The sequence below is a fragment of the Saimiri boliviensis genome, chromosome 1, assembly GCF_048565385.1.
Source record: "Saimiri boliviensis isolate mSaiBol1 chromosome 1, mSaiBol1.pri, whole genome shotgun sequence".
Taxonomy (NCBI): Eukaryota; Metazoa; Chordata; class Mammalia; order Primates; family Cebidae; genus Saimiri; species Saimiri boliviensis.
The window spans coordinates 122,278,630-122,301,686 of record NC_133449.1 but is presented as its reverse complement, the minus strand read 5'-3'; the positions used below and the strand labels follow the sequence as shown (position 1 = coordinate 122,301,686).

The 23,057-nt window shown below is 43.0% G+C and overlaps 1 protein-coding gene across 5 annotated transcripts in view; it reads left to right on the top strand.

The window, feature by feature from the left end:
• Nucleotides 1-1,933: 1,933 nt before the first annotated feature.
• HEATR3 (HEAT repeat containing 3) overlaps nt 1,934-23,057 on the top strand; it is a 52,928-nt gene continuing 31,804 nt past the window's right edge. For 2 of the 5 annotated variants that reach the window (XM_039460593.2, XM_074403288.1), the window contains exons 1-11: nt 1,937-2,256; nt 2,361-2,533; nt 5,047-5,134; nt 6,468-6,580; nt 9,194-9,303; nt 11,701-11,841; nt 13,895-14,172; nt 19,618-19,708; nt 19,816-19,973; nt 20,252-20,334; nt 22,203-22,339. In XM_039460593.2, coding sequence (XP_039316527.1) covers nt 2,119-2,256; nt 2,361-2,533; nt 5,047-5,134; nt 6,468-6,580; nt 9,194-9,303; nt 11,701-11,841; nt 13,895-14,172; nt 19,618-19,708; nt 19,816-19,973; nt 20,252-20,334; nt 22,203-22,339 — 1,510 coding nt within the window. In that variant the 5' untranslated portion in view covers nt 1,937-2,118. Of the gene's footprint in view, nt 2,257-2,360; nt 2,534-5,046; nt 5,135-5,509; nt 5,558-6,467; nt 6,581-9,193; nt 9,304-11,700; nt 11,842-13,894; nt 14,173-19,617; nt 19,709-19,815; nt 19,974-20,251; nt 20,335-22,202; nt 22,340-23,057 lie in introns of those variants that run through there. The other 3 variants (XM_074403276.1, XM_003937256.4, XM_074403295.1) reach the window with 3 other exon arrangements.

The window sequence follows — 23,057 nt, the reverse complement described above, 5'->3', positions numbered from 1 at the left end:
TGAACCCAACAGGCAGAGGTTTCAGTGAGCTGAGATGGTGCCATTGCATACCAGCCTGGGCGGTAAGAGTGAGACTCCATCTCAAAAAACAAGACAAAACAAAGCAAAACAAATAAAACGGTAGCCTGGACTAGGTAGGTGGCAAGCAGATCAATGGCCTGATAAGACATACAGTAAGTAAAACTCGCCAACATATATTTAGTGACTCCAAGGCAGAAGTTGCAGTAAGCCAAGATTGCACCATTGCACTCCAGCCTGGACAACAGAGCAAGACTCTGTTTCAAAAAAAAAAAAAGAAAAACAAGGCCGGGTGTGGTGGCTCACGCCTGTAATCCAAGCACTTTGGAGGCCAAGGCGGGTGGATCACCTGAGGTCGCAACAGTTCAAGAGTTCAAGCCGGGCGGTGGCTCAAGCCTGTAATCCCAGCACTTTGGGAGGCCGAGGCGGGTGGATCACGAGGTCAAGAGATCGAGACCAACCCGGTCAACATAGTGAAACCCCGTCTCTATTAAAAATACAAAAAATTAGCTGGGCATGGTGGCACGTGCCTGTAATCCCAGCTACTCAGGAGGCTGAGGCAGGAGAATTGCCTGAACCCAGGAGGTGGAGGTTGCGGTGAGCCGAGATCGCGCCATTGCACTCCAGCCTGGGTAACAAGAGCGAAACTCCGTCTAAAAAAAAAAAAAAAAAAAAAAAAAAAGAGTTCAAGACCAGGCGATGGCTGAGTTCAAGACCAGGCTGACCAACATGGTGAAACTCCATCTTTAAAAAAAAAAAAAAAGAAAAAAGAAAAACAGAAAGTTGACCCAAAGCTATGGATATACTGAGTATTCACTCATTACATGTCTAATTATAAAGACTATCTAAGATTCTTCTGCACTTTTTCCTCTGCTTAGTATTTACAATTATAACCAAAGTTATTAATATAATTATATATTCAACACATCTCTCCCTGGACAGTAAACTCCATAAGGACAGGAGGAGAGGACAGAAACCAAACTGCCTTGATTATTGTTTTATTCCAATGCCCAACACTGTACCTAGTACTCAACAAATATTTGCAAAAGAATCTCTTTGTTAAACAAAAGTTTTCAAACATTTAGATAGTGTTTATTATCTGCCGGTCTTTGTTCTTAGCACCTTAAACATATTAACATATTTAGTCTTCATAACAACTCCATGAGGTATATACTATTGATGTCTCCAGTTCACTGATAAGGAACCTAAGGCAGGGAGATTAACTTCTTAAGCGATTTTCTGTTTTATCAAATATAGACATACATTCGTTTCAAAACATTAACTGGTCTCTGTCTATGACAGGAGCTATAGGAGGTGCTGGGTAGACAAAATCATGGTTAATACTTTTTGTGTACCTACTCTATGTCAGGGTTGGTGTCTGGCACTTCATAGAACTTTATGTGTAACCTTACAATAACCTTGCAAGTTAGGTATCCTTTTATTAAAAAAAAAAAATTTTACTTTTCAAACATACATCCTCACTGAAAGGTTATCCTTAATCACATTTATTTATAGTGTTACTTATTGATTGATTGATTGAGACAGGGTCTCACTCTGTCACCCTGGATGGTGTGCAGTGGCAGGATCAAGGCTCACTGCAGGCTCAAACTCCTGGGCTCAAGTGATCCCCCCCGCTTCAACCTCCCAAGTAGCTGGGACTACACACATAAGTCACTATGCCCAGCTAATTTTTAATTTTTGGGGGAGGGTGGGGCGGGGGGGCTGGAGTGTTTTCCTATGTTGCCAAGAATGGTCTCGAACTTCTGGCCTCAAGTGATCCTCTCGCCTGGGTTAGCGCTGCTATTCCAGTCCAGCCTCCTACTTCCCTGGTACATCCACAGGACTCCGCCCCTTTGCCAAAGCTGGCCCCGCCTGCGTCCTCTTCCACGCTTGCGCGCTGCGCGCGCCAGCTGCCCCCTCCTCCGCTGCCGACGCGCCGCGCGCCTGCGCACTGCTTCCCCATGTGTGCTCCAGCCGTCAGCCGGCCCAGCTGAGCAGCGGCTGGCAAGTCCTTCGGCAACGGACCTTGTCACCAGCGCAGCAGCCTCAGTCGTCTGCTATTGCCCTCCTCTCTCGGTGGTCCGCACAGCGCACGTCGCCATGGGCAAGAGCCGAACGAAGCGCTTCAAGCGACCTCAGTTCTCCCCTACGGGCGACTGTAAGGCCGATGCTGCTGCGGCGGCGAATGGGACCGGAGGTGAGGATGACGACGGGCCGGCGGCCGAACTGCTGGAAAAGGTGAGGCGAGGGCTTCGCGGCGCCGGGGGTCGAGGTGAGGCTGTCCCGCGCGCGTGCGCACTGCGCTCTGCTTGCCTTCTGATGGTTCTTGCTCTTGTCCGCAGCTCCAACACCCGAGCGCCGAGGTCCGGGAGTGCGCCTGCGCGGGACTGGCCCGGCTGGTGCAGCAGCGGCCCGCCCTCCCGGGCCTTGCGCGCCGAGACGCCGTGCGCCGCCTCGGGCCGCTGCTGCTGGACCCCAGCCTGGCCGTCAGAGAAACGGCAGCCGGCGCGCTGAGGTGAGCCGGGAAAGGGTCTGGGGCGGTGCCTGGGCTCCAGGCAGTCGCAGCGGTCACCCAGCGTTTTCTCTGTGCCAGGCTCTGGCGGGATCTCCTGTTTGCAGAGATTTGAACCCACTCTCCAGGCTCCGGAGAACCCCAGTATCCCCGGACCACACGCGTCTCATCTGTCTACCTGGCTGCTTCACCTGCAGCGTCCACCTGCTCAGGCGTTCTGCCCTCACGCTCGGCGCACGTTTTACTGGTTCCAAAGCCCTCCGTAGTGTCCCTTGCTTGGATGAACTTTTCAGTTCGTGTGTCAGAAATCGTTCTAGATGCAGGGGATTTTATGCAGCCAAGACTGTTGAGCGAGACAGCCAAGATCCCCGTCTTGGCACTAGTCATGTTGTTGGGGGAGATAGACAGGAAGCTAGTAAAAAAGTAAAACATAAACAGTGAGAATTGCTGTGGGAAAACGAGACGATGATGAGTTGGGGGTAGGAAGGTTGAATTGAGTGCTCTTGGGCCTGACGTGGTAGCTCACACCTGTAATCCCATTGCTTTGGGAGGTCACGGAAGGAGGATCACTGGAGGCCAGGAGTCCAAGGCCAGCCTGGGCAACATAGCAACACTCCGTCTCTAGAAAAATTTTAAACAATTAGGCGTGGTGGTGGATGTCTGTAACTCCAGCTACTCAGGAGGCTAAGGTGGGAGAACCGCTTGAGCCCAGGAGTTTGAGGCTGCAGTAAAAGCCGTAATCACACCACTGCTCTCTAGCCTGGGTGACAGAGCAAGACCCTGTCTCTTAAAAAAAGAAAGAAGGAAAGAAAAAAAAAGATGCTTTTTAGATGACTTGCGAACCGAGATCTGCAGGGTGAGAGAGCCAGGAGACGTGGGAAAGTAGGGGGAAGAGCATTACCCAGAAAGGGAACAGCCGCAGCAAAGAAGTGAAGCAGCAGGCGGCTTGGCATGGCTAAAGAGCAGAGAGGGTAGGTTGCTGAGAATTACAGGAGGTGAGGCTGGAGAGAGGGATAAGCTGTAGGATGGTGTAGGGCTGAGGACTTACTCTAAGCCGGAAAGTGACATGTTACAACTCATCTTTTGGTGGCTCTGCAGAGAATGGACTGCAGAGGGGGCAAGAGTAGAAGTTAATACTTGTTGTTCTTACAGCTCTGTCTCTACTTGTGATTTATGTTTCATTCACTGATTTAGCAAATTTGTGTTAAGTGCCTACTGTGTGCCAGACACTGAGCTAGGCTGTGGGCATGGGATAATGAGCAAGGTAGTGTCTCTGTTTAAGAAATCTGAAAGTCTATTGAGGGAGACAGGCATTAAGCAAACAATTACGTAAGTGTATAATTACAACGAATGGTAATGACAAAGGGTGCTGCAAGAGGGTACAAACGGGTTCAGGGAAGAAGACTCTTGAGTGAGTGATGCTTGAGGTCAGCTCTGAGGGATGAATGGGGAGACAGATGCCCTACTTCCCCTAGGAAGGAAACAGCATGTGGAAAGCCCTTCCCTTTCTCTCACAGCATACACAGGCTAGGGGATCCTGGAGGATTGTGACTATCCATATCCTCTGACTATCCATATCCTTAGGACCTAGCACAGTGCTGTGCACTTGGAAGGCTCATGTCTTTCCAATTAAAATTCAGCTGGGGCTGCTTCAGGAGGTGTCATTCTCCGTAGCCCCACCTTGCTGCCCTTGCAGTTTGCTTGCTTGCTTGCTTTTTTTTTTTTTTTTTTTTTTTTTTTGTAGAAAAAGGGTCTTTCTGTGTTGCCCAGGCGGGTCTTGAACTCCAGAGCTGGAGTGATCCACCACCTCAGCCTCCCAAAGTGCTGGGATTACAGGTGTGAGCCACAGCATCTAGCCCTGCCCTTGTAGTCTTAATTTCAATAAAAGATCCCTTCGTACACGATTTATTCATGTGGGAAAAGTCTCCCCTCTCGCCTTCTTGTAGCTATGCACCTGTATACGTATAGTCTCAGACCTCAGAACTAAGTTGTTATATGACAGAGTCATCAGTTTTTTTTTGTTTTTTTTTTGAGACGGAGTTTCGCTCTTGTTGCCCAGGCTGGAGTGCAATGGCGCGATCTCGGCTCACCGCAACCTCCGCCTCCTGGGTTCAGGCAATTCTCCTGCCTCAGCCTCCTCAGTAGCTGGGATTACAGGCACACGCCACCATGCCCAGCTAATTTTTTGTATTTTTAGTAGAGACGGGGTTTCACCATGTTGACCAGGATGGTCTCGATCTCTTGACCTCGTGATCCACCCGCCTTGGCCTCCCAAAGTGCTGGGATTACAGGCTTGAGCCACCGCGCCCGGCCAGAGTCATCAGTTTACATCTTGTAGAACAAGGATCAGAACAGGTGGAAATCTCTGGATTGGTTCTGCAGCATATGACAGAAACAATAAGCTATTTCCTCTGGGAAAACTTAAATATGGCTAAAAATAGATATAATTTGAGAGGGTAGAAGTGTTTTGTGACATGTGATGTGAAAGTAAAACATGTTTTAAACTTCTTTTGTAGAAATCTCAGTGCTTGTGGAGGTTTTGAAGTTTGTGATGACATGGTGACTAAGGATATCATGACCCCCCTGGTCGCGCTGCTAAAAGAGGTATGCAGTTTTTAGAGTATCTTGATGGTAGCTTTTGGGATGCAGACTTAGACTTTTTTTAGTACTTTGATGTTAGTGACTGTGTCTTCTACCTAAACATTGTATGGAAATTTCATTCCTTTTCCTGGAAACACCGGATCTACTCTCATTATTGATACTAATCTCTATTTTGTACCTTTATTTTTATGATAGTTAGAAAAGACCTTCCTAAAACTGTACAGACTCACTCCTTTAGTTGTTAAACTTGTTACAATAAAAATAAATAGTATTTAGTTATTAGTTATTTATGTGCTGGGTATTGTTTTCACATTTTGGATATTATATAATTTAATCCTCACAGTATCCTATGAGGCAGGTATTATTCCCATTTTACAGATGACGAAGCCGAGGCACAGACATTAGGAACTTGTTGCGAAGATTACAGTAAGTGCTCATGTTTGATCTCATTCCAGTCTTATTGCATGACATAGTTAAGAGGTTAAGGAGCTCTCTGTCTGGAGTGCCTCTAAGCCACTATTCCGTGTTAATGGGTAATTTTCCCTTAAGGCTACATAAAGGATATCCAGTTTTGGTGAGAGTCATCGATCGTTTTAGAGCAGTCATTCTCAAACTGGGTATGATCTTGCTTCCCAGGGCACAACTGGCAATGTCTGGAGACATTGTTGGTTGTTACAGAGCTTGTGGGGTAAAGGTGGCTATTGGCATTCAGTGGGTAGAGGCCAGGGATGCTGCTAAACATCCCCAAATGCACTTGACAGCCCTTCCTTCCCCAGCAAAGAATTTTCTGGTGGAGAATTGCAGTAGTACCTGGATTGAGAAGCCCTGCTTTAGAGGTCTCCTGGGCTGTAGTGGAGGGGCTTAAGTGCACTAGCTTTGGAGCCAAATGCTGGGGTCAAATCCCAGCTTCACCACATGCTAAGCTATACCTTCAGCAGCCTCCCTGTACCTCACTTTCCCATTTGCAGCTGGAGATTGGGGTTAATAATAGTTCACCTACCTCATAGATACATTGTGAGGATTAAATGACTCGATACATGTAAAATGCTTAGAATAGTACTTTAGAAGGCACGATGTAATAAAAAAACAAAAACGAAACAGAAGGTGCTGTGTAGAAGCTCTTATTTCATCTTTCATTGCCCTCTTTACTGTCTGTTACCACATTTATTAGGTAAAACACTTTGCATTGATGTTGTACCATTGCTTGTGAGGATTCAATTGGCTTGTTAACCACAGTAATTTCTGATGTCTAGCCTTTGTATTTAATCACCATCATTACCTTTTTTGTTTAATTCTTCTTTGGAACCAGTATGCTAATCATGATATTTGGTTACAGTGTAGTGCTGGACTGGATTCAAATGAGATGTCTCCACAGGAGAAAAAAGATCAGAACAGAAATTCTATTGAGAATATAGCCAATGAGGCTGTGAATGTGCTATGGAATATATGGTAAGATGCCTTCCAAACACAGCCTCCTGCTGTAGCGGTACCCAGGCTTCTGTTCTATTACACTGCATAGGAATCTCTGTTCCCTTTGGTAGGCCTATTAATCCAGATGTTAAGACTTGGTAGGGGCTGGATGTGGTGGTTTACGCCTGTAATCCCAGCACTTTGGGAGGCCGAGGCAGGTGGATCACTTGAGGTCAGGAGTTCAAGACCAGCCTTGCAAACGTGATGAAACCCCATCTCTACCAAAATATAAGATAATTAGCCAGGTGTAGTGGTGCGTGCCTGTAATCCCAGCTACTTGGGAGGCTGAGGCAAGAGCATCGCTTGAACCTGGGAGGTGGAGGTTGCAGTGAGACAAGATCGTGCCACTGCATTCCAGCCTGAGCAGCAGAGCAAGACTCCATCTCAAAAATAAAGATTTGGTAAAAGGTAGGATCAGGTGACCTAAAATCAACCCTCCTTCCCAATCCCTTTCCTCATTGCATCACTATGTCTTTTGTTTCACGGATTTCCTCTCCAGTCATTGCACCTGACAAAAAGAGGCGGCATCATGACCATTAGCACCTGTGGCTCCTCCTTTCCCCTGACTTCCTGCACACCCTGAGTAGCATTTGTCTTTAAGCTGGTCAGGCCCAGGTGCAGATGCATCTTCGGTTTGGCCTCTGGACTGAGATAGGGATGACAGACCTCTGCTGGTGCTTTTCTTCCTCTTCCCTGGCAGTTACTGTCTGAGTGGGACATAGATGCCTAAGAAGAGCTTTTTGGCCCCAGGAGGAAGAAGGCTGCTCTCCATTCTGTGACTGCTCTAGCAGTGGTGAAGGTGGAGTGGACTCGCTGCTAGGAATGGAAATGGCTAAAAGCACAACCTGGATCTACTTTTTTCTGCCCCATTTTATGTCCCACATTTCTAGCAAGATTCTGTCCCAGTTCCTTATCTTCAGTCAGCAGTACTTACAGTGGCTGACCTAAAAGCACAGATGTTTCTTAGAATACAAGATTAAGTTGGATCCTGAAATGCTTACGTAGCAATCTGACCTTGCCTTTGATTTAATCTTTTTTCTTTTTTTTTTTCTTTTTTTTGTGAGACAGAGTCTAGCTCTGTTGCCAGGCGCCAGGCTGGAGTGTAGTGGCACGATCTCGGCTAACTACAACCTCCCACCTCCCGGGTTCAAGCAATTCCGCCTCAGCCTCCCAAGTAGCTGGGACTACAGGCGCACGCTACCATGCCTAGCTAATTTTTGTATTTTTTTAGTAGAGACGGGGTTTCACCATGTTTGGCCAGGATGGTCTTGATCTCTTGACCTCGTAATCCACCCGCCTCGGCCTCTCAGAGTGCTGGGATTACAGGCGTGAGCCACTGCGCCCGGCCCTGTGATTTCATTTTAATGAATGCATTCCACCAGAAGAATTGGAGAGATCAGATCTGAGGAAATAGCATTCAAGCAGAAACTGATGGGTGCTGTTTTTCTGTATACCACATAACTTTAAGTTATAGAAATTGTTGCATTTGGAAATTTTTAAAAAAATTGTTTGAAAAGAGTCTAAATCTATCTCCAAGGTGATTTCTCTTTTCTGAATGTCCATGAGCCCTGTCGGTATCGTTTAGTTACTATAGCTTTTAACATTTTTGTTTCATAATTTACATTTCAAATTATCTTGACATATGTATGCTTTGTCTTCCTGACTATACTGTGGGCTCCTTCATGCTGCCATAACTAGGTAGGTAGGTAGAAGATATGAAATATTTTTCATTACATAACAGATTTACTTTATTAATTTAGCTCTGTTAGCTGTTAACATGTCATGGGTGTATGTTGTATGTATGGAGGGAACATACAACATGGATATTACCTCTAGAAACATGGATACAATTATTATAATTAGCCTTATTATTTAGTATGTATGCTTATTCATAACACTGATAGCTGTCTGAGTCTTTTATTAAAAGGTACAATTTAGAAAATAGTTACTTATAACTTCGCTGTTGCAGACTGTAAGTCCTGCTTAATGCAATTATAATTGCACTCTAAAAGGCTTGAGTAAAATGAAATTTTATTTTCCTTTAAATTTGTGTTTTTGTTGATGTTTTAAAATATAGTAGGTTAAAAAATAAATTTGTGTTTTTGTGTGATGAATATAGAGGCCTTTTATCCTTCTTTGACTTGTTATCATTGTGGTATAGAAGAAAGAAAAAACAATAGGCGGGACCCAGGGAAACTAGGAACTGAGCCTGGCTCTACCACTAACAAAGTGTGTGCTCTTTTATGGGCCACTTCACCGCTTAGGGCCTGGGTCTTCGCATTTATAAAATGGGGAGTTGAATTAAATGATTTACAAGATCTCTTCCAGCTCTAACCTTCTATAAGGAAACTCATCATGGCAAAGAGATTGATTAAAAGGTTCCACTGTGATAGAAATGAAATATAGATAGCCAGTTCTCATGTACAGTGACTATGAATGGGTATTAGTTCCTTTATTGATAAAAATGGTGGGTGTTTGATACCAACTCCTTGGTTTATAAGGTCTAATTTGTTTTTTTTTATGGATTGCTATGGCTGATTTCCTACTGTTAAAATGTGAATAGTAAAACTTTTTTTCCCCCCTTCAATTTAGTGAATGCAGTAGTAGAGCAGTGTCTATATTCAACAAAGAAGGGTGTTTGGAGATTGTATTAAAGTATTTAAGTAAGTTTCCCACCAATGTTGACCTGGCTATTTCAGTAGGTAAGTGAAGAAAAGATGATGACTTATTAAGTATGTGTAGCCTTATTCAAAAATTTTCGTGTACCTTTAGCATGTTTGTTCTATAGGAGCAATTTTTTTTCTCATTGTATGTGAATGTGTAGCTGAACACCTGTTTTTTCTGGGTCTTCTTAAATCTGTAATTAATATTATTTATCTACTCATTCAATTTTTCTGCTTTTGGCTCTGAAAGGGAGAAAGGTTATTATGCGAGGTTATGTGGTTTCTAGCCTGTTCCCATTCTTAGCAGCCTTTATTAATTCTTGAAATTTTCTACTCCATTTGCTAAGAAACAGTAACCCACAACTACCAGGGCTTTAAGCCAGTTAACTGGAATCTAAACTTACTCAAATGTATTAATGCGACTGTCTCATACTTCCAGCAGAAAACTGACGGCCTGAGTTTGTTGAGAGAGAGGAAAAGAAGTGATAGAAATTCCACTTAGGCCTGCATACCTTCCATGAGACAGGGAAGGCAAAGTCCAGCAACTTCAGTGGCCTTGGCTGCCTCGCCTTCTCTTTATTGGGCTGGAGAGCCACTGGCAACCCTCAGCTCAGTGGCAGGAGGCAGAAACCTAAGCATGGGCAGCTCAGCAGAATTCTGGGTGGGAGTGGAGAAACAATTGAGGAAGAGCATTGCTCTTCTACCCATCATTACAGCAGGCATCTAGCTGTCCCTTTATGGAATTGCGTTTCTCCTGGCAAAGAAGTAGTGTATTTTCCTGACTGCTGTTTCTCTTGGGTCTAATGGATATTTTTAAGAGAAGAGAAATGGGGGGACAATAGTGGAATAAAATATTACTGAGAAAATTTTAAAAATCATTTCTTCAAATGGAGTCTTGGCAGGGCTGGGAGTTGTGAGTCAATGGGGATTTTAAAAACAATTAAGCTGTTTTTAGGAAATTGATAGATGACATAATCTCAGAGGACAGTTTTTGTTTGATAAGAGAATTTCAAGAAAGTTAGTTCATATCTTTAAAAAGAAAAGCCATTTCCATTTTTGTGCCTTTAGTCTGGACTTATTTCTGTTTTTAGTTTTTCTTCCCCCAATGAGCTTTTTTGAAATGGATCAGAATAAAGTAGTTTTGCATTGTATAATAGTGTTTTCCTTCTGCATGTAGCTAGATTAGTGATTTTTAAAACATTACTTCTGCTTCTAAAGTCAAGCAAGGCTTACATACAGAAAAATGAACTCAAGATTCCATCCCAGGTATCCATATAACTTTTTTTTGAACCTGTATAGTAGCAGTCATGGCTGTTTGCTAAAGTAAATTTAATTAGTCTCTTAATGACAAAGATCCTGCATTTGGATATATGTACAGAAATGCATATATGTGGATTTCCATATAAATGTATTGTCTATCACAGCAGTAGCATACATTTTGAGTAATTTGGATGGGCATGATTTGGTATTTTACACATCTCTTAATTTGCTCATACTTTTATATAAAACTACTTTTTTTCTTAAAGAACTATTGCTCTGCCAGAAATAACCCTAACTTTGAAGGTCATGATAAATTTAAAGGAAGCCAGAGCATCCCAAAACCTAGGACCTGTTGTCGACAACAGAACTACTATAAGAGCATGGTCCATGGCCGTTTGCTACTAAGTACATAAATTGAGGGTAAACTTTTTTTTGAGACAGAGTCTCAGCTCTGTTGCCCAGGCTGGAGTGCAGTGGCACAATCTCAACTCACTGCAACCTCTTCCTCCTGGGTTCAAGCTATCCTCTCGCCTCCAAAATAGCTAGAATTACAGGCATGCATCACCATGCCTAGCTAATTTTTGTATTTTTAGTAGAAATGAGGTTTTGCCAGTTGGCCAGGCTCATCTGGAACTCTTGACCTCAAGTAATCCTCCCACCTCGGCCTCCCAAAGTGCTGGATTACAGGCATGAGCCACCATGCCTCATCTGAGGACAAACTTTCGTAGAAATATTTATAGTAACGACATTGTCGTGACATTTAAGAGCCTTTTAAATTGTATTTTATCAGAAGTGTAGATCTGGCTGGGCGTGGTTGCTCACGCCTGTAATCCCAGCACTTTGAGAAGCCGAAGCAGACAGTTCACTTGAGACCACTTAGACGCACCACTGCACTCCAGCCTGGGTGACAGAGCAAGAGTGTCTCAAATAAAAAAAAGTATAGATCTGTACAGGATTAGAAATTTAAAAAGAAAAGAAACATGATCTTTTCCAGCACTGATAGTTTGGGAAGCCTCATTTGCATATGTCATCCTGAGTTAAAGCATACATATTCTGCAAAAGCTGCATGTGTCTAATGAAGTGGTAACAATGCAGATTTTATTGATGAATTATGCTGGTGTAAATTACCCTAAGCAGAATTCATTTGTTTCTCAATATTTGTTTTTTGCCTTATAGCATACTGTTTGCAGACAGTGACTGAGGATAACCCAGAGCTGCTGAAGTCTTTCAGTGCTACAGCATTGCATGTGCTGGAATCAGTACTGCTTTCTCCTGTCAGTTCCATGGAATCCCTTCTATTGAAAACATTGGTGGCAGGTAATATTTAGCCTTATGACATAGTATATTGTTTTAGTAGCTTTCAGTATGGGTAGAGGGGGGACACAAGTGTAGTCATTCATTTCAGTAGCTCAGGCCTTCTGTGCTTGTATCTGTTCTGACAGTTTTAATGTTTAAGAAGAGACCCTTACTTCAAGCAATTGTCTATAGTTGTAAAGCCTTGTAGAATATATATATATATATATATATATATATATATATATATATATTTTTTTTTTTTTTTTTTTTTTTTTGAGACGAAGTTTCTCTCTTGTCACCCAGGCTGGAGTGCAATGGTGCCATCTCGGCTCACCACAACCTCCTGGGTTCAAGCAATTCTCCCTCAGCCTCCTGAATAGCTGGGATTAGAGGCATGTGCCACTATGCCTGGCCAATTTTTGTGTTTTTAGTAGAGATGGGGTTTCTCTATGCTGGTCAGGCTGGTCTCAAATTGCCAACCTCAGGTGATCCACCCGCCTCAGCATCCCAAAGTGCTGGGATTACAGGGGTGAGCCACCACGCCCGGCCTAGATTTGTTTTGAATTTAACAAACTACTGTTAACCTGTTAAAGACATGCTGTTGTCAGGATCCCTACCTATTTATGAACCAGTGATTTCAGAAATTGCCCACTTGGTTTTCTGTAAGTTTTTTTTTTTTGTTTTGTTTTGTTTTGTTTTGTTTTTTACCAGCAACTTTTTTCTCTCCAGAATCCCTGAATACAGAAGTAAGAAGTAATCTGAAGGTCTGTTTAGTATGAACTTTATTTAGTTTCTGTATCTATTTTCCTCTTACCCTTTGGCCTAGCAAAGATAATTTATGTTGAGAGATTGTTGAGTTTTTTCTTTGTTCTTTTTTTTATTGTTTTGAGATGGAGTCTGGCTCTCTCACCCAGGCTGGAGTACAGTGACATGATCTCAGCTCACTGCAGTCTCCAGTCTCCACTTCCCAGTGCCTAGCCTCTGGAGTAGCTGGGATTACAGGTGCGTGCCACCATGCCCAGCTAATTTCTGTATTTTTGGTAGAAACAGAGTTTTACCGTGTTGGCCAGGCTGGTCTTAAGCTCCTGACCTCAGGTGATTTGATTTGCCCGCCTTGACTTCCTAAAATGCTGGGATTACCGGTATGAGCCACCATGCCTGGCCTGTATTTTTTTTATTTTAGTCGTGGTAAAATACACATAAAATTTACTGACTTGATCGTTTTGGTTTTTTTGAGACAGAGTCCTCCTCTGTCACCCAAGCTGGAGTGCTGTGGAGTGATCTGGGCTTACTGCAGCCTCCACCTCCTGGGCTCAAGTGATCCTCCCACCTCAGCCTCCCAAGTAGCTGGGACTAGAGATATGTACCACCAGGCCCAGTTAATTTTTTTTTTTTTTTTTTTTTTAGATAGACTCACTGTTTCCCAGGTTGGAACGCAGTGGTGCGAGCTCAGCTTACTGCAGTCTCTGACTCCTGGGTTCAAGCAATTCTCCTGCCTCAGTCTCCTGAATAGCTGGCATCCCACCACCACACCCAGCTAATTTTTGTAATTTTTAGTATAGATGGGGTTTCACAATGTTCACCAGGCTACTTTCGAACTCCTGACCTCAAGTGATCAGCCTGTCTCAGCCTACCAAAGTGCTGGGATTATAGGCATGAGCCACTGTGCCCAGCCACACGTAATTTTTTTTTATATATGTAATTTTTTTCTCTGCTCAGCAATTTGTTGTTTTTTTTGGTTTTGTTTTTGTTTTGTTTTTTTTTTGTAGAGATGGCATCTCACCATGTTTCCCAGGCTGGTGTCAAACTCCCAAGCTCTTATAATCTGAGTCTGCTGATACGGAGTGTATCAGAGGAAGGCATTGTTTGCCAAGGAAGGGAGAGATGATTGTGCCAGGGGTATAACTAAGGACACTGGCTCAGTGCGGTATTCATTGATATTTAATAAAAAATGAACAAAGGCAGTGGGACTGAGATTTCTTTGAAATTACACTGGCCTAAAAGCTTCAGTCTTGTGAAAACTTAATAAAATATTTCACAGGCAATTCTTATTTTTATGCTCACTTTTTCCCAGGCACAATTTGGAATCTAAAGGACATTATTCCATGCAAGAGTCAAGCAGAAATCATAAATGCCTTACTAAAGATCTTATCTGAAGTTTTGGAAATGGATGCTGGTGAAACGGTTATTCAAATGAAAGAGGCTGAAATGCAAAGGCTAAAAACTGCGGCAGAGGCTGAGGAAATATTAGAGAACACTAATGGTTATGATTTGATTGAAGATGATGAAATGGAAGGCATTTCTCGTAAAAGAAAAGTCAGAAGGAAAACTTTCGTTTCAGATTTACTTCCGGTAAGTCAGATTGATGTTCTCAAATACGGATTAATACAGCCGGTTTTTTTCCACCAGTTAGCCTTGGCTTCGCAGAAAAAAATTTACTATAAAGTGAATTTCAGTAAAAATGAGTCGTATTTTCCTGTTGACTCTCTTTATGTCATTAAAAGTGTACTCCTAAAGGAGGCAATATCTCTTGTCTATAATGATGGTTTTCTATATAGATTTCAGAGATGGGGTAGACCTGTCCTTTTGGAACACTTTGGATGATCATCTTTGTAACTCTCGCATCTCCCCGCTTCTGTTACATACTGTCTGCCAGACTGTCTGCGCACTAAAGGAATTTGTTCTTTGCCTGAATTGTCCTTTGCATTCTTGCCTCTTATTTTAGTATTTAGCCTTATCAAGGTGGCAGACCAAACCTTCATTTCTGCACTACTGATCAGAAGAGGTTGTGTGACGACGGTGAGATGAATGATGGTTTGTAGTTTTCTTGGAATGGGTGATGGTGGTGTGATACTGCAGTAAAGGAGAGCAGTCTTGGGTGCAGGAAGCGTTGCAGCTGACACAGTCTGCAGAGAGAGAGTCATACTTTGGGAGAGCATTTTATTAAGGGGGAGAGCAAATAGGAAGACAGGGAACACAGTGAGTGAGGCTTTCTTCATTCAGGTGCACATTTACTGCGTTCCTAATGTATGCCAGGCACTGTGCTAGACACTGGTGATAGAAAGATAATTAAGACATAATTTTCAGCCTTCAGGAACTTCCTCTGTGTTGGGAAGACAGACACACAAAACCAAGGCTTTAAGGCCTATGCTAAGAACAGTGCTATGGCTGTGCACAGATTTCTAAGAAAGTGGTATCTGTAGAGTAGGCCCTTGTAACTCAGCCCCGATGGGACAGGCAAGGAAGAGACTGCCAAAGAGAGCTTTTGGACAGAACTCCTGAGCTGTCATAAAGGCGGTAAGAAAAAGCAAGTTAGTGTTTGGAGAGATCACTCAGGCAGCTGGAGGGAGGGAGAGCACAGGGGCCTGGCAGCAGGAGGACCAGTCAGGAGGCTGCTGAAGGATGACGAAGGCTGAGTTCAGAGGAGGCAATTATGTCCTCTCATGCTTACCTGTGTTCATGATGTTGGGAAGCATAAACTGATGGTGTTTCAAAGAAATGAAAATGTGGATAGAACCACTTTCCCCCCGCCCCCACATAAGCAACCTGTGGGTGCCACCCTGTCCTTGAGTTGCTCACAGTTTTTTTTAAAGACAGTTTTACTCTTGTTGTCCATGCTGGAGTGCAGTGGTGCAATGGCATGATTTCAGCTCACCTCAACCTCTGCCTCCCGGGTTCAAGTGATTCTCCTTCCTAAGCCTCCCAAGTATCTGCAATTATAGGCGCTTGCCACCATGCCCAGCTAATTTTTTATTCTTAGTAGAGATGGGATTTTTCCATGTTGGTCAGGCTGGGATTATAGGCATGAGCCACCACGCCCGGCCTAGATCTTTTTATTTTATTATTATTGGTTTATTTTGAGACAGGATCTCACTATGCTGCCTGGTCTCAAGTGATCCTCCCACCTCAGCCTCCCAAAGGGCTGGGATTATAGGCGTACACCATAGTACCCAACCTGTTGCATACCTGTATGTGGGAAGAGGGGATATGATAAATCAGGGCTTGTGGGGTCATTTTCAGCTGTGGGCACCATCCTACTCAGGTTTCTGTTGATCCTAACTGATAAAGGTATACTGTGTTTGAAGGATCTGAAATCTCTGGCTGGGAATGGGAGAAGGGCATTCTTGTGTGATTGTCCCTACCTCCATTCTTGCTTCCAAGGGGTTTCTATAGGGAGTAAGGTTAGGGGTGAGACCCAAGTCTAACAAGGTTTAGATAGAAGTGCCACTGTTGATAAAAAACTATTGATACTTAACTGTTATATAGAGATTTATTTTTGTTTTACTTTTATTTTGGTGCTTATGAAACTGCAGTGTTTTCTTATAGTAAAAACTTGCTTTTTTAAGTCTTTTGGCCAGGTGTGGTGGCTTATGCCTGTAATCCCAGCACTTTGGGAGGCTGAGGTGGGCAAATTCCTTGAGTCCAGGAGTTCAAGACCAGCCTGACCAACATGACAAAACCCCATCTCTACCAAAAATACAAAAATGAGCTAGATGTGGTGGCACAAGCCTGTAGTCCCAGCTACTCAATTTGGAAGGCTGAGACACAAGAATTGCTTAAGCGCAGGAGTTGGAGGTTGTAGTGAGTCAAGATCACACCACTGCACTCTAGCCTGGCCAACTAAGTGAGAATCTGTCTCAAAAAAAATAAAACTAAAAGTAGAAATAAAGTCTTCCTTAAGATCGTAGTGGTGGATGGTTGGGGGTAAGCAAGGGTGGAGGAGGAAAAGTGGCAAATAAAGTGGTCTTAACATAACTGACTAGACTGAATGATCAACAGGCTAGCCAGTGAGCCAGCCGGTGTTTAAGTGCCAGTAGGGTGACCTGAACACCAATTATTTTCAGCTGTGGTCTTCCATACTACTCAGTGTCTTCTGTAGCACTCTTTTAGAATCAAAACTACATCATTTAAATTAAAAAGGTATAATCACAAATGAAGGAAGAGCAGTTCAACCCAAGTTGGATTTTTTTGGGGGGGCACATGAAAAAGTAGAGTATCCCCTGTCCAGCGTCCACAGTTACCAATTTTCAAATCCTGGTCTGTTTGACTTCATCTAGTTCCCCTCACACTGTCTTTTCTCTACTGATTATTTTGAAGCAAATCTCAGATGTCATAACATTTCATTTAAATTGGTTCTTTAAGTCAGCTTGATAGCAGTAAGAAGCAGAGAAAAGCTCTGAGGAAGAGAGTTACATAAAGAGGTGGAGCTTAGTTTCAGAGCTCCTTTTAAGCCAGATCTTCATCCCCATGCTGTGGCTTACGTCTGTAATCTCAGCACTTGGGGAGGCCAGGCTGGGTGGATCATTGAGGCTAGGAGTTAAAGACCTGCCTGGCTGATACGGTGAAGCCCTGTCTCTACTAAAAATACAAAAAGTTAGCCAGGTATGGTAGCGCATGCCTATAGTCCCAGCTACTTGGGAGACTGAGGCACGAGAATTGCTTGAACCCAGGAGATGGAGATCACAGTGAACTGAGATCACGCCACTGCACTCCAGCCTGGGTGATAGAGCAAGACTCTGTCTCCAAAAAAATAATAAATAAATTGAAAAGAATAAGCCAGATCTTCATATATTTTAAGTGGATGAGAGCCCAGCCGCAAGATATCTTGTTTAGCTTTGAGTCTCCTCTGATAAATATATGTTTAGTTGAATTAGCACACACCCAAAGCAAATGGAAATGATTTTTATATATATTCTTGCTACCAATAAGTGGAATTCAAATTTAGGGATTCCTGAACTACATCTATTAAATTAGCAATTTGCTTTTTATTTTTTTATTTTTTTTTTTCAAGAATATGTTTCAAAGTTAATTTGTTGCACGGAAAACTCACGAGGGATGAGCATGGTGGTCATGCCTAAAATCTCAACACTTCGGAAGACTGAGATGGGAGAATTACTTGAGGTCAGGATTTCAAGGTCAGCCTGGGCAACATACTAAGACCTCCATCTCTACAAAAAATTAAATTAACCCACAAAAATTAGCAGATAATTTTTTTTTTTTTTTTTTTTTTTTTCCTAGACAGTCTCACTGTTGCCCAGGCTGGAGTGCAGTGGTACAGTCTCGGCTTACTGAAACCTCTGCCTCCCAGGTTCAAGTGGTTATCCTGCCTTAGCCTCCCAAGTAGCTGGAATTACAGGCATGTGCCACCACACCTGGCTAATTTTTTTTTTTTTTTTTCTGTATTTTTAGTAGATACAGGGTTTTGCTGTGTTGGCCAGGCTACTCTCGAACTCTTGGCCTCAGGTGATCTGCCTGCCTTGGCTTCCCAAAGTGCCAGGATTACAGGCGTGAACCACCATGCCTGGCCATTAAATTTAACTTTTTAAAGCCAGTAAATTAGACTGGCTTTAAAAAGTTAGCTGGGCATGGTGGTGTGCAGCTGTAGTCCCATTTATTCAGGAGGCTGAGTTGTGAGGATCCCTTGAGCCTAGGAGGTTGAGGCTGCAGTTGAGCTATGATGGCGCCCCTGCACTCCAGTCTGGGAGACAGAGTGAGACCCTGTCTCAAAATGAAAATTCTGTTGGTAGGATTGTAAATGGGTATGAACATGCTAGAAAGGAAAATAGGAGTATGTCCTAGGATCTATAAATGTGTTTTAAACCTTTGACCTAGTAAATCTGAGGAAATAACATGTGCAGGAAATGTGAAAGATTCCACACTCGTGGAATACTTAGTAAATTATAGTGAATTCATTTAATAGAATATTGTGCAGCCATTAAAAAGACAGTTGAGGCCAGAATCACACCTGTAATTCCAGCACTTATGGGAGGTGAACATGGAAGGATTAGTTGAAGCCAGGAGTTTGAGACCAGCCTGGGCAACACAGTAAGACCTTGTCTCTACAAAAAAAAAAAATTAGCTGAGCATGGTGTCATGCCTATAGCCCTAGTTTCTCAGAGGCTTCGGCAAGAGGATTGCTTGAGCCCAGGAAATAGAGGCTGCACTGAGCTGTGAATGTGCAACTGCATTCCAGCCTGGGCAACAGAATGAGACTCTGTCTCTAAGGGGGAAAAAATGACAGTTGAAAACTGAAATTTGGAAATCTTCGAACAGTAAAATATACATTATTTTTAGCTCATGTACTGTTTTGAAATACCAGTATGGTTATTTCACTTTTCATAGACAATTTGAGAATTGAGGTCATATAAATTTATATTACCCATTTTAAGAAATGTTAGTTGATGATTTTAAGTTTAAGTTGACATTATGGATTTTCAGAGGAAAAACAAGCTTCCTTTTTTCTTCAGTCTTAGAGAAATGCTTTATTGTAGTCTTTAAAGAAAGCCAGAAAGCAAGCCTGTCTGCTCCATAGCAAGTTCTGCAGGTCACGTAAGGGCTTTGCTAGTAGTGTTTGTTAATGCAGCCATTCCAAGCAGACATCTAAGCTAAGCATCTAAAAGCAGGTTCATTGTAAGTGCCTGGTGTCTGGAATGAACTCTTGTTTAAATCTTAGTGGGCCCAGCTACTTCTTCACACAGTAGATTAAGTTTCAGGGTGAATTCCATTCAGAATTCCTGAATATTTTTCTGTTCTCTTTAGCTAACCAAGGGATGCTTGGAGAATAGCCATGCAGATAGATGGGAACCCAGTAAACAGGAACATGCTCCACTATACCAAGAGGAATTATAATGCTTGTTTGTACTTCTGGCACTTCATGACTTTTCTTTCACCTACCCCATTCCCTGTGTGCTCTATTCCAAGTGCAAAAATCTAGTAGGCTTTCACTAAGGAAATTCCCCTAAAACGTTTTCCCAACCGAGAGTTGGTCAGTTGCTTTTTTTTTTTTTTTTTTTTCAGGCCACTGACAAGGAACTGAGAGAGACTATAGCATTGCTGACAGCCCAACAGACTGCTCTGGAAATTATCGTCAACATGTGCTGCAATGAAGGTTTGTTAACAATTTACATTTAGACATTTTCTCCTTGGGCCAAGAGGGAAACTCCCACGGAGATTTTCTTAACTATTCTGGTTCTGCGTGGTTTGCCCTCTTCCCAGATCCCTCCGATGACGAATGGGAAGAGCTTTCTAGCAGTGATGAAAGCGATGCATTTATGGAGAATTCCTTCAATGAATGCGGGGGACAGCTGTTCTCTCCCCTCTGCCTCTCCCATGAGGTTCACACGGCTCTCACCCACTACCACATCCCAAAGAAGGTAATCTGTTTTCATTCTAGGTTTGCCATGGAGCATGGAAAAGGCTTAAGCAAGCTATTCATTCTGTGTACAAAAGAAGTAAGCTCACACTTCCAGGTTGTAGGTGGTGGCAAGATCTGAGACAAAGCTGACCTAACAGTACGGGAAATAGGCGAAAAGGTCGTTCTATATGGGGCCTCAGTATTTCTCTTAGGAGTAGTATATTGGAGATATATAAGAGAATCATGCGTTAAATCACTACTCTTTAACCTTTGCTTTATTGCCTTTTTTAAATCTAGATTTTTGAGAAAACAGCCTTTCCAAACAGCACTGCAGTTGACCTATGTTCTAGGAACTCTACTTGGAAACCTTTGATTAGAAAGTAAGAACTTTACTCTTTTCAAAATCATTTGTCATTATTTTATCTTACGAAATGATAGGTCATTAAATGGAAGGTGCTGACTCCCCCAAGGACCCAGAAGTTTTGTTCCTAGGTAAGTACATTAGAAAAATAGGTGCCCACGTGCCCTAGGATACAGGCAGTGGTCGACTTACGACCATGGTCGGGCTCGCAGAATGGTCGTAACACGATTTGGTCATAAGTTGAGTAGGCTATATGTACAGTTGAAATGGTGCATGCGGAGATGGTAGTGCTGCCAGAAGCTGGTCTGCACTGTCGTACGCCCAGCTGGGCAACGTTTGCGCTGCCAGACGCGGAGCAGTTGTGGCTAGCGATTGTGGTGGTAAAGTCGAATGGTCGTAAGTTGCATAGATCGTAAGTCCATCAATACCTGTACATGTATATGAGAGTGTTTATAGCAATGTGAGTCACAGTTGCCCCAACCTGCAAGCAAAGTTCTCCATCAGAATTAGAATGGTAAATAAATCTTGACAAAATCATGCACTTCAATACATGCAGCAGTAAAAGGGATCTGAATTAGAACTACTCATAACTTGGATGAAACTTAACATTGTTGAACTAACAAAGCAAGACATAAAAGAATATGTACACTGTGATTCAGCTGAGAAACAGGCAACATTGAACTATTTGGTTCGGGGATGCATACCTAGGTGATAAACCTATTTTTTAAAAAAATAGGCAAGGAGACGTTTACCATAAAAGTCTGTATAATGGTTACCTCTAGGTGTCAGGGAGGTGGGATGTTATGAGGAAGAGATACAGGGCTTTCAGGGTCCGGCAGTGTTTATTTCTTTTCCAGGTTCATGGGTGTTGGCTTTATAGACTATTTGTTAAACTCTCTATGTTGTATACTTAACTGTGTATATGCCACTTTTCACAATGAAAAATAATTTTAGGCTGGGTGTGGTGGCTCATACCTATAATCCCTGGACTCTGGTAGGCCAAGATGGGAGGATCACTTGAAGCCAGGAGTTTGAAGCCAGCCTGGGCAACGTAGCAAGACCCCATCTCTACAAAGAAAAAAAAAATACAAAAACTAGCCTGACATTGTGGCACTCAGCTGTAGTTCTAGCTAATTAGGAGGCTGAAGTGAGAATCGCTTGAGCTCAGCAGTGTAAGGCTGTAGTGAGCTATGGTAGTGACACTGTACTCCAGCCTGGAAAACAGAATGAGGCCCCATCTGAAAAAAATAATAATTTTAAGGATGCTACCTTACATAGAAATTTTCTAAAAGACATTCCTCATGACTCATTAATTAGTTGTGTACCGGAGGCCGTGAATACTCGAACAGTTTGATTTGGCAGATTAACAGTTCACCTTACAATTCTAGCACTTTGGAAGGCCCAGGCAGGAGGATTGTTTGAGGCCAAGAGTTCAAGACCAGCCTAGGCAGCATAGCAAGACCCCATCTCTACAAAAAATAAAAAACTTAGCCAGATGTGGTTGCATGCACATGTAATCCTGCTCATTAGGAGGCTGAGGAAGGAGGATCACTTGTGCTCAGGAGGTTGAGACAGTGAGCTGTGATCACACCCACTGCATTCCAGCCTGGGCAAAAATAATAACATTATAATACTATTAGAAAAATATAATAAAGTTTGTATTTATTTTATTTTTCTAATAATATTATATAATTGTCTAAATATAATAATAAACTTTAGAAAACCCAAAAAACAGTTCACTTTGTGATCCTTTGCTAACTGCCATAGATCCCCTTGTATTTACAGATAATTCCAGTCAGAACTTGAAGCTTAGGCTAAAAGTTAATACTGGATTCTGATGGGCACCTTTCTGGAGAAACAGATGGGATTGTTTTACTGCCTTTCCAGAATGAACACTATCCAGTGCAGAGCCCTCCTGTGTCTCCAGAGTCTTGTGTCCCTCCTGGATGTGGAGCATCTGGGAGGAGCTGCAGCCCTTCAGACACTTGCACAGCATCTGTCACAGCTGCTTTTTTCTCAACCAGGTAAATATTTAGGCCTTATTAGCTGCTTTTTCCTCAACCAGGTAAATATTTAGGCCTTATTGTGAAAGACTACTCAGATGGAACAGAATTTTGAAGGGTCAGGAACTTGGATTTTGTAAATGTATATTGTTTGTCATCCAACCTGCAGAAACCTTTCCCAGACACGAAGAATCATGTATTTATAGTTGCCAGGGGGTACAGAGTCAAAACAAAGTATGTAAGCAGTTCTTGAGCTTATCATTTTCTTTTTTATTAAAATTGTTAGCATCCAGTTATGTCAGGCCAGTCAAGGCTGAATTATAAATGTCATAAAGGCCTCATTAAGATAGTTGGGTAATTCTCAGCCTGGCACAGTGGCTCACACCTGTAGTCGCAGCACTTTGGGAGGCCGAGGTAGGTGGATGACCTGAGATCAGGAGTTTGAGACCATCCTGGCCAACATGGTGAAACCCTGTCTCTACTAAAAATACAGAAATTAGCTGGATGTGGTGGCAGATACCAGTAATCCCAGCTACTCAGGAGGCTGAGGCAGGAGAATCACTTGAACCCAGGAGGCGGAGATTGCAGTGAGCTGAGATCACGCCACCGCACTCCAGCCTGGGCAACAAGAACAAAACTCTGAGCCGGGCGCAGTGGCTCACGCCTGTAATCGCAGCACTTTGGGAGGCTGAGCTGGGCAGATCACGAGGTCAGGAATTCAAGACCAGCCTGACCAACA